This window comes from Echinops telfairi, unplaced genomic scaffold (assembly GCF_000313985.2).
Source record: "Echinops telfairi isolate 266 unplaced genomic scaffold, ASM31398v2 ScPeMD7_9;HRSCAF=40, whole genome shotgun sequence".
Classification (NCBI taxonomy): Eukaryota; Metazoa; Chordata; class Mammalia; order Afrosoricida; family Tenrecidae; genus Echinops; species Echinops telfairi.
Genome location: NW_022103906.1, coordinates 96,010,149 through 96,021,178, shown reverse-complemented (window position 1 = coordinate 96,021,178; position 11,030 = coordinate 96,010,149). Strand labels below are relative to the sequence as shown.

Below are 11,030 nucleotides of genomic sequence, written 5' to 3'. Positions count from 1 at the left end.
TAGGCCACGCCTGGCTAGGCTGGGTGCTGGGACGAGGAAGAGATTCCAGGCAGGCTAGGAAGGGCGAAGGCTGAGATGGCGACCTGCAATTGGGTGTTCCAGGCTTGGTTCGGGTTGGGGGCTTGTGAAGCAAGAGAGCAAGACAAGTTTGCAAAGTTACGTTCGGACTGTATTTCACAGCCTGCCCTTGGGCCTAAAGGAAATATGGGAAACATCCAAGGCTTCTGAACAGGGGCTATGTGATCTTGGAGAATGTTCTAGCAGAGCTACGGAGGGAAGTGAGGTTCAGGAGAGTGGGGAGCGAGACCTGAGAGCAGTCTGAAAAGGGAGAGAAACACCTGAACTGAGAGAGACTGGGGTGGAGGAAGACTTCAGCACAGGTGTCTAACACCTGGAAAGGTTGCAAAGGCCTTCTGCTGACAGGATTCAACTTGTAAGGAACATCTGTCGCATCTTCTAAGCAGGAATTGAGCCTCCGAAATCATGCAGTCACCTTCGGCAAGGTTCTTTGTTTGGGGGGGCATGAGCTTGTTTTGCATTCTCAGGAAAGGTTTCCCCTGTCGCTGTTAAAGTGCTCTGGCATCAGGTTGGACTCACAGTGACCCTATCTACCGCAGACTGGCACACTGCCCCATCCTGTGCCAGCCTCAGTTACGTCTAAGCCCGTTGTAGTAGGCATGGGGTCAATGCCTCTCGTGGAAGGTCTTTTTTGCTGGACTTCTACTTACAAAGCAGGATTCTTGTGGTAGTTACATAATCGGTTGTCAATTTAAGAGGATTAAGAGTGAAAGGGTAGTTAGCCCGTCAATCAGGTTGCAGCTTGATGACCTTGTTGGGAGGTGCTAAGGCGATAAATAGGAGGCGGGACCCACCCTTACTCCCTGGGAGATATTTCCGTTGACAAGACAAATGGAGCCCCGTGGAGACCCCTGCCAGGGCTGAGATGCTTATACCACCACTGGATCCACAAGACTTTCCACCCACTGGTCTGTGATCTTCCTGCCCTCAGCATCATTGCACACGTTGCGTGAGTCTGAAGAGGACTTTATAGATTGCTATCAGACAGATGGCTTATATTGGACTTATAGACTAGATCTGGACTGGGCTAGGGCATTTCTCAATATTCAGTTGCTCTTATATATAAAGCTCTTTCTTATACACACGTGTCTCTCTGGATTTGTTTCTCTAGTCAACCAGGACTAACACAATGCCTTTCTCCAGGGCTGGTCTCTCCGGTCTCCCTCTCCCTTTGCCCTGCGCTGCCCTCATGAGATGGCCTCTCCCATGCTTCTGGTTATACACTGATGGCCAACTCTCTCCCGCAGAGCTCAGAGCTCTGCATCACACACCACGTCCTGCCTCACCTCTCACACGTTCATCGAACAAGATGTCCACCCTGATGTTGCTGGTTCTCTTGGACTCTCAAGTCTGCTCAACGGCACCCCCAGTTAGTCTCTCAGTTGCCACACTTGGCCAACGGCCCCTTTTTAGAGAGAGGAAAGGAGGACTCGGTGTGCCCTTGAGCATGGAAGACTTTTGGATCATCTAGCTCATCCAGGAGAACGTGGGGTCTCTGACGTTGCAGCCCCTCGGGACCAGCCCAGCACCCTGGCAGGGGGCACGACTGCTCAATTTGGGAAACAAGGGGTTCTCTTCCAGTGGTAATCAAGTAGTGGCCCCTGTAGCTTTTCAAATAGCTTTTTGCTTGCCAAAAAAAAAAGAAGAAAGAGTCAGAGAAAAAAGGCATGGTGGCAGCCAGGCATGGAGAGGAGCAGAGTAGCTCCAGGCCAGCAGCTTGCCGGCACCGAGCTATGGGCCGTGAACTGCAGAAGTCCCTGTTGCTCGAGGCATGAGAAGCCTCCGTCCTAAGCGCAGGTATGTCTCAGCTCAGAAAATGCACTCTGGGAAATTCCCGCCCAGTCGCACTTCAAAGAAATACTTCACTGCTACCATGCTTTTCAATATTTAAAAAGTTTGATTTTTATTTTAAATCTTATGATACACTCTTGATTTCCAGTTGCATCAGATCATTCTTAGAAAGCCAGAGGGGTTTACAGTGAGAATTTGAGTGATGCTGGTGAGACTCTCCTACGACAGACACGTCATGATTTGTGAAGCTCAATGTGGAACGCACACACGTACTCACTCGCTGAGTTGTTCGAGCACACATCTGGCACCTTCCATGTGCCAGGCTTGGTGCAAGACGTTGAAGCACAACAAAGAGTAAGACAAAGCCCATCCAGGGACTCACAGTCGAATGGCAAGCGACTAAGCTGACTGAGGCACAGAGTGGCCAATGACTTGTCCAGTGAGGTAGACATGGCTAGGGCTTGGAATGTGGGACTGGGCTGGAGGCGGGCCAGGGTCCAACTCATTCTAAGGAAAGCCACTGATTGGAAACAAGGCTGTTGGCTTACAGAGACACACTACAACATCTGCTTGCCAGGAGCTTTAAAGTAGTTACCAATTTTCACCATCATTGAACACGTCTCATGATGAATTAAACCATCATTATAATAGCTTTCCTGTAATGGGCCCTAAAGCCTTAGAGCACACCATCAGCCTAGCGGGACGCAGTGACCCTACTAGTAGCTTGATAGCAAGACATGTTGCACGCTAATGTAGGCATTAGAAATTGTATTACAATATTTGAATTCATGAATTTTAAATGTATAGCACAGTTCGATCCTTCTACATGTAGAAGTTTGAAAAAGAAGAAAAAAACTCTCTTCTAACCCTCAGTAAGAGGATTCTAATAAGTTATAAACACCACAGAAATTAGAGAATCTGTCAATTACTTTCCATCTATACAGTGCTTTAGCTGTACAGTGGTGGTTTCCCTTAGACATTTTCATGATACACATATGTATACACATCACATTCAGATTCATCTGTGCACAGCCGTCCAATTTACCACACTTGAATGCAAACATGAACCAGTGTAAGGCAATTTCCTCTGTGGATCCCCACACGCAGTCACTGAGGGGCAGGGACCCACCCCCGAAGCGCCCCCCTTGCAGGCTGGACCACCCGAGTGCGGGATGCGCTTGGTGAAGTCACTTCCGCAGGCCGGATGTCCGCCTCCCTGACAAACAGGCAGCACACGTGGTCCAACGAGTCCTTCCCAAATGTCCAGAGAACTGCTCCTGGCCTACATGCTACGGATGAGGAAGGGACTGCTGGTCCCGCCATGGGGAACTCCGGGATGTCGCCCTGCGGAGAGCCGACTCCGCCGCCCCATTCGTCCACGCTGGAGGCTGCAAACGGACCTCGTCCGTCGGTCCGTCCGTCCTCAGTTGCTCACTGCCAGCAATTCTCGACTTTGCTGAGGGCGGTTCTCTTCTGGAAAACAAAATAAAAACACGGAAGAGGGAAACCCTAAGATGACCAACAGACCATATCAGCTGCCTTTAAAAACAAGCCCTGAGGCTAAAAGCCCACAGCCCGCGGCTCATCACACATCAGCCGCAAGCTGTACTGAGAAGGCGGGCCCCGGGAGGGAGACCCCACGAGGGGCCGCCATCCGGGTTCCAGGGTTGGCCGACACCACAACGAAAGACAAGTTCGTTAAACTTCGCAGCTAAAAACTGAGCTTCGTATGCTAATCTACGATAAGAATGGCTCACTACTGAAAACTCTCCGTGGACAGGAAGCGTGAAGACCGTGGTAAGGCCGGACACACCCTCCCTAGACCTCCAGGATTTTCGGAGGAGGCCGCTCACCTTCCGCCTGGCTCTCTGCGGGCTTGCTTTCAGGTGCGGGCGCTCTGCGATTTCGGTCTTCCTGCTCTGTTTCACATAAGTAAACATCGATAGGCCCGTTGGTGCTCCTGATATGCACCGTGACAGAGTCCTGGCAAAATACGTAAATCATAAGGTGAATATGAGAATCTCCATTCATCTTATTTTTTTTAGTAAGACTATAAGTGTTTTTTTAAAAAAAATAGTAATTTTATTGGGGGCTCTTACAGCTCATAACCTTCCATACATCAATTGCATGAAGCATATTTGTACATATGTTGCCAGCACCATTTTCTAGACATTTGCTTTCTGCTTGAGCCCTTGGTATCAGCTCCTCTCCCCCCCACACCCCATGACCCCTTGATAAATTACACTGACTGCTATCTCCTTTCACCCACATTTCTATTGTTCACCCCCCCTGGGGTGGGGTGGGGATTATGCCTGGATCATTGTGATCAGTTCCCCCTTCCTCCCTTCCCTCCTGCCCCCACCTTCCCCCTACCCTCAGGACTATAAAGTTTTGAGGGAATTTTCTGAACACTTAGCTTCAGGAACTGTCCTTTCTATCCTATGATGTATGTTGAGAAAATTACGTATTTGGCTTTAGTCATATGAATCTGCTGAGTTAAAATAGATTCTTAATCAAGTAGGGATGTTTTTGGAGTCGTAAGAAAAAAATCTCAACACTACACAGCCCCTAGTCTCCTCCGTTCCAGGAGGTGACTCTTTCTCCAGACACCAGAGGTGCTGAGCTAATCGAAAGGACCATTCTGTGGTCCACCTTGAAAACTACAAGGAAGAGATAACATTATTGAAAACCCTGAGGAATTGGGTGTTAAAAGTGTCTTCATTATTAAAGGTAACTAAAATACTTGGTTTCATGTGCTCTCCTGGGAAACGGACCCCTTCCACTCCTGAGAGGGATGCAAATCCTTAAGGAATGGTCCTTGCTCGAAATGATTCCTGTGTTTTCTTTTGCTAAATGGGGGCTGCACCTGGCTTGGCCCCAGCAGCCACGGCTCCTCGCCTCACGGAGGGAACAGTGAGGCCACACAGGCTGCTCCCCAGTGTCTCAGAACCTCCTGGGTCAGCCTCTCCAGCTGCCCGGGGCAGAGAATGTGTGCAGGCTCGGCGGCCAGCCGGCCAGTTCAGGTGTAGCTTGCATAACGTATCTGGCACAATTAATCATTGTTTTACAAAATAAAAGTTGCTCCGTTCTGGCCAGCAACGTCGAGCTGCGCATTCCATTAGACGGAGGATTGACAAACTTGAGTGCGGGGTGAGACAGCACTCTTTTCAGCTTTGTGGGTCGCACAGTCCATGACACAACTACTCAACTTTGCCACCAGGGCGGGGCATACAAGCCATCTAAAGAGCCAGTGGGCAGCTCGGTTCCACAGCCCCTCTTCGTCGACAGTGACTAATCGGACCCTCGTTTGCCAACCGCTGCATCAGACCCACACCCTGGCCCCACCGCTTACTCTCTGCCCATCTTTGTAGCCACTCTCCCCCGAGCTGGGTGCTGTTGCTTCCGCTTACTTCCACTGCGGACAGGCGCCCTTGGCCCTAAGACAGGCCACGCCTGGGTTGTGAGCGAAGGCTCGGCACGTCTGGCAATCAGTCTGAGGAAGCGCACAGCGTAAGAGGGAAACAAACTCCTTAATCATGATAAAAGGAACCAGCATAACGCCAAACTAAGATATACTGATGAACGGTGACTAATTTTGTAAGCAGTTTACATATTTATGAAATGACTCATAGTAAACATAACTGCTACTTAAGAGACTTAAATAGATATAAATCCTCATCTGAAACGCATGAAGCAAGACCAAGAAGTCACAAGAAGGATGCGACTGAGAAAAACCAATCCTCTCTCTAATCGACCAACGATCAAAGTAGCAGCCCGGGGTCTCCCTCGGACCATGGCCTGCTTGGGCTACAAGGAGAGGCGGACATCAGACACACGCTTCAGTACGGGGCGGTGTGTCCCTACAGCAACAGCAGGCTGCATCATTCCAAGCTCCGCTGTGCCTACGAGGCTGCCCCAACTGGATGACTTGTCCCAAGAATGGCCACATCCCTTCATTCTGATTCCACCCTTACCAAGCAACATTCTGGGGGCAATTACCTTTCAAAAGAAACTTTCCTGCGAGGGAAAGAATGTGCTAAGCAGCTGATCAGAATATTTTCATTCACAGCAATCCTGGTTTTCGTGTAAAAGTATGACAGTGTTCTGGTCTACTCACTAGTCTTTTTTGGCACTGTGGTCAGGAGGTGAAGTTATTTCGTCTCGGCTGACACTTGACACTACTCTTGGAAGAACTTCAAGTCTGAGGCCGATTCTTGTTGGTAACCCCTCTAAACGAGTTACAACATGATGGCTATCAGGACATAAACCAGGACGTGAACTAGCTGTGCTGGAGTTCGTGTCCCCAGCTACTTGACCTTGAAAGACTGCTCCAGCTTTCTTTAAGCTTCCTTCCTTCTTTAAGAGAAATGACTCAATCATTTGTTACATTAATCAGAAAGAGTTAGAGTGTGTAACGCGTCTTGAACAAAACTGGGTATGTAGCCAACAGGTGCGTAGCAAACCCACACCCACACCCACTGCCAGTCAGTTGCTCCTGTCTCAGGGTGACCCAGTGAATCTCTACAAGAACAGACAGCTGCAGCTTCCTCCTGCAGAGCGGTCTGCGGGTTCAAACCCGACCGCGCTTAGTGACAGCAACTCCGTGCTTAACCTACTTCACCCCAAGGCTCCTTACAATGCACGGAATGGTTCCTGAGTTACTATTTACTATTGCTTAATGAAAGCATAACCTAAGTAATTGGCAGGCCCCACTCCCAAACACTGAATACAATGCTTTGCCACCTACTTCTCTGGGAGCGGGGACATCCAGCCTGGTTTCTGCTGGCGCTCTAACCGCAATGACGATCTGCTCGTGGAAAGCTCGGATGCTGTGGATGTCTCGGTAGGTCACATACGCGAGTGTAAAGGTCAGTTAAGGATCTGTGAGCAGCGCGGCCCTTACTAGTTGCTGGCAAGTCAGTTCCAAGTCATGGCGACCTCAGGCACCCCACCCACCCACTCACCTGCTCACCTGCCCGCCCGCCCGCTCGCTCGCTCACCCACTCACTCACTCACTCACTCACCCACCCACTCACCCCCAATGCGGGCAGACAACTACATTAGAACACTGTTAGGTTTCTGTTTCAAGATGGAAACCTAACAATCAAAGGATGAAAAGTAACTTAAAAAGCATTTTATATATACAGTGATACCTCGGTTGTCAAATTCGTTCCAAATTTGCATTTAAACACCAAAAAGCTCAAGGACTGCATATCTTTTTCGCCTGAGAAATAATGGAAAACCAAATAATTAGTTCTGAGGCCCAAGAGTTACACTTACAAGTTCGCGCTGAAGGCTTTTAGCCTCCTCGCCTATTTGCTAGCTCGGCTTTGCTCACCATTGAGTTGTTGGTTAATTTATCCAAATTAACAGCCACTTTTCAGCTTCTTCAATGGTCTCGCTTCTTTGTTTCATGCTTAATGATCTCATAACTTTTGCTACATTAGCCACTTTGATCACATTTTTTTCTCCAAAAAAGGTAGATAACGTCACTTAGCTGCCATGCTGTATTCAGCCGCCCAAGGAGCCCAGCATCACCCTGACTCTGACTCCACGCGGGTGACGTCTTTCTTTGGCGCCATCGTGGTTCCGTCGTCTCCCAGCTCTACTGCCAGCAGAGCGCCCTTCCTTTGGAGCCGCCGTGCTGGTACTTTATGCAAATCAAGTGCCGTGAAAAGCAGTGACCAGTGGTCTGGGGCAGAGCGGCGCTCGGATGGAAGGTCCCCACCTGGTGCCCGAGGAGAGATGTGACACAGGACCCCCTCCCTCTTGGCCCCGACGGGTGGACAGGTTTTTCCCAGTCGGATGTTCGGGTTGACTATGGAGCAAACACTGAGGAGATCTTTTTTTCCTTCAAGTTTGGCTGTTTGAATAGCATCAAGTTCAAGCTTGGAGCCGTGTGACAACTGAGGTTCTCACTATAATTTCTGTTTCATAAACAATTATTCAGATGTGATGATCATTTAAACTGTACTACCGTATAAGTACGACAACCATTTTTGGAGACCATGATAGGATCTAAGTCCTAACACAAACCCACACACTCACGAGAGTGTTCAGTTCCCAGCCTATTTCTTATTCACTGCTAGCTCTCATGGAGAACTTTTCTGGGAAAGCACATTTTGCTGGCCGGCAGTTCGCTGTTTCGGAAACAAATAGCTCACCAACTGGGAAAGCATGAACGAAGCAAAAGCCGCTCAACAATTTCACCGTCGCCCAACTGTTCAGACGGCACAAAGGAAAAGCCAGCTCCACTCGCGTACTCAATGGAAATGCTGACAGTTCTGCCCCGTTGAGGTCAGCGCACACTCACCCCACAGAGACGCCAGACAGGCCAAAGGCAACGACGTCTCCTCTGTGTGCATTTGAGGCTAGAGGTTTACTTACTTTCACTGCTAAAGTTCTCCTATTTTTAGCTGTGTCTTAAACACAAAACTAAACCCCCAAGTTAACACCACGATTTAAAGCACACGTTCTTTTGGAAACAGACGTCAAAGGATATTTTTCATTTTCTTTGTCATCTGTTAATTCAAACAGCTGCTGAGCGCAATCCTTAATTAATTCATCCAGAGCATCTTCCATTGCTGATAAGTCAGACAGCTCCTCCTGGAGCTTCTTTTGCTGGGGGACTGCTCCAAAATTACTCAGATCAGATCCTCTTAAAAAAAGGAGACACATATACATATACACATAGACACACAAATAACATCAGAGACACTACAGGAAATAATTACAAATTAAAGTTACTGAACTTCCCCAAATGTTTAAGTGTTTTTCCAAAATGGCAGAAAGTGCTTCAAATGAACTCCTGCTCTTAGTCTGGACAGCCGGTGTCATCTCTGTACTTACATTGGCACTTTCTAAATACATTGTGACCGTGTTGAAACGAACAGCACACAAAGCTCAATGCACCGGGAAGAGGAGTGGGCTGAGCAGCTGCGGTCCCGTCCAAGCCACTACTACTGCCCGCTCGTGACCTCAGACAAGCTGTCCTTTCGTAGCTTTGCTTTCAAAGACGACAAGCAAGCGTGTCGGCCACGAGGGCTCCTCCGCTGAAAGTACACGATGCTGTATTTTTCCGGGAGGCGCATGCTCTACCTGGCTCTATTTGAATACAACGGCTGAATTCCTCATCTTCAAAGGTAAGCGTGGTTCTCTGTAGTTCTTTCTACTCCAATCTGAAGTGGCCCGAGCAACAACTGATAGTCATTGTTGTCCTCGAGATTTAAAGAGCAATGGCTGTTCCCACTTAATCTCTGCTGGCTACCTTCCAAATCTGATTTTAGCTAGCGGTTCAGAACACAATCGGATCTGAATCCCTGACGTATTTTAAAAGGGCCCCTAAAAATCCCATTATCCTTTAATTCCATGTTCCCACAAACTTTCTGAAGCCCCTTCATAACTATGTTGATTAATGAGAACTATATTGGTACTTGCTGAAATTTCATTTGCCTGAAAGGTCTCTATTTGACTACTGTGTGCACAAGCTTGCTCTCTGTGTATGTGGGTGTGTTTAAAAGTAAAAATCTCCTAAAGTCCCTTTCCCCGTGGGATTCTTCCTAATCACGTCCTGAAAGTCTTCAGCAATTGTCATTAGATGTTAATTTAAGTCAGATCTCTCTACTCTGCAGATCATGAATCCCCAATCTTCTTTAATGCTTACCACGTGTGATCCACAGCCCACCTGCATCATCATCATCATCTGGGGTATAACAATGCAGATTCCTGCCTTCTCTCAGGACCACTGAATCAGAAGTGTGCGTGTGACTATGTGTGTGTCCAGGTGCTTGTTACACTAACATGTGAAGAATGATTATTTTTGCACCCTCACTGAGTTCCTCCTGACATCACGAACCGACTGCAGGGGAAGAAATCATCTTTTCAAACCTCCTAGATAACTGCTGCCCTCTACTGCCGATTTTCTGCAGAAAGGTCTGACTCCCTTTCTAACTAGAAGGCCCAGGTCACTGCTCTCCACTCTCCCCCACTGGCGTCCCTGGCTCCTTTTAAAGAAGGGGGAGTGAATCAAAAGCCAAAGCAGCTCACATCCACCGAATATGGTTCTTGGATTTTTTTTCAACCAACTCGATCCCATCCAAGACGTTGGTGATGTCGTACACTCTCCGTTTCCGTACTCCCAGTTTTGCCGCCACTTTGTTTAAGTCAAGGATCCCCCCGGGAGCAGACCGGACAAGGTCCATGAACTTTCGAGTTAAGTAAACCAGGGACACATCAAAGCGAGGCCGCTTCGCTTTCAGAGCTTCTGCAACACAAGACAGATACGTTTGTAAAACTTTAAATCACATTTTTAAAAAGTCATTTATTCCTCTTGGTCACACTTGCACAGGCACATAAACAATTCCTACACACCGAGACCAAATAGTAGCTGACATCTCTAGGAAAACAGCGTTCTCAGACAGAATAAAAACAGTAGCACTCTATCCCAGAGCTAGACGATAGCTCTTGATTTAAATTAAGTGTATCTGAGACGCAGTCACATTTTCATTTGTCATTGAATAACCCTTTCTCGCCTGGTCTCAAGTTGAGACATTCTTTAGAAAGCAAAGGCAGAGACTTGGGTTTTTTTAAAAAAGGTAGTTTTTGCGCCCAATTTGATCCCACCACACCGAGGCAAAACACTACGAGCGTGCAATAGAACAGCGAGGGGAACAGATCAATGAAGTCCCCAGAGAATACCAAAAATAAACTTTGGGGCCAGGGCTTGGCACCCCATCAGATTCGACCAGAAAACATTCCTAAAGGTCAACAAACAGTCCTTGAATTAACTACAGGCTTTTCTTTGTTGTTGTTTTGTCATTGGCTTTTTGGTGTTGTTGTTTAGTTTTCTTTTGTTGCTTTGTTTGGCTCTGTCTTGTTTTTGTGCATGTTACTATCTCCGCAGGTCTGTCTAAATAAGATCGTCTGGATGAATAATCTGGAGAAGAAAACAATGGGACCGACGGTTTCGGGGGGACATGGGAGAGGGAAAAGTGGGGGGAAAGGAAGTGGTGTTAACAAACCAAGGGACAAAGGAACAACAAGTGATCCAAATCGGTGGTGAGGAGGGTGTGGGAGGCCTGGTAGGGTGTGATCAAGGGTAATGTAACTGAGAGGAATTACTGAAACCCAAATGAAGGCTGAGCATGATAGTGGGACAAGAG

At 47.9% G+C, this 11,030-nt stretch overlaps 1 protein-coding gene across 1 annotated transcript in view; it reads right to left on the bottom strand.

Moving 5' to 3' along the window:
- Positions 1 to 1,955: 1,955 nt before the first annotated feature.
- Positions 1,956 to 11,030, bottom strand: part of E2F6 (E2F transcription factor 6) — a 21,765-nt gene continuing 12,690 nt past the window's right edge. Inside the window, exons 3-7 of the mRNA XM_004696383.3 lie at positions 9,916 to 10,132; positions 8,372 to 8,527; positions 6,617 to 6,731; positions 3,723 to 3,852; positions 1,956 to 3,342 (exon numbers count right to left, since the gene is read on the bottom strand). Of these exons, the coding sequence (XP_004696440.3) occupies positions 3,293 to 3,342; positions 3,723 to 3,852; positions 6,617 to 6,731; positions 8,372 to 8,527; positions 9,916 to 10,132 (668 nt within the window). The 3' untranslated portion in view covers positions 1,956 to 3,292. The remainder of the gene's footprint in view (positions 3,343 to 3,722; positions 3,853 to 6,616; positions 6,732 to 8,371; positions 8,528 to 9,915; positions 10,133 to 11,030) is intronic.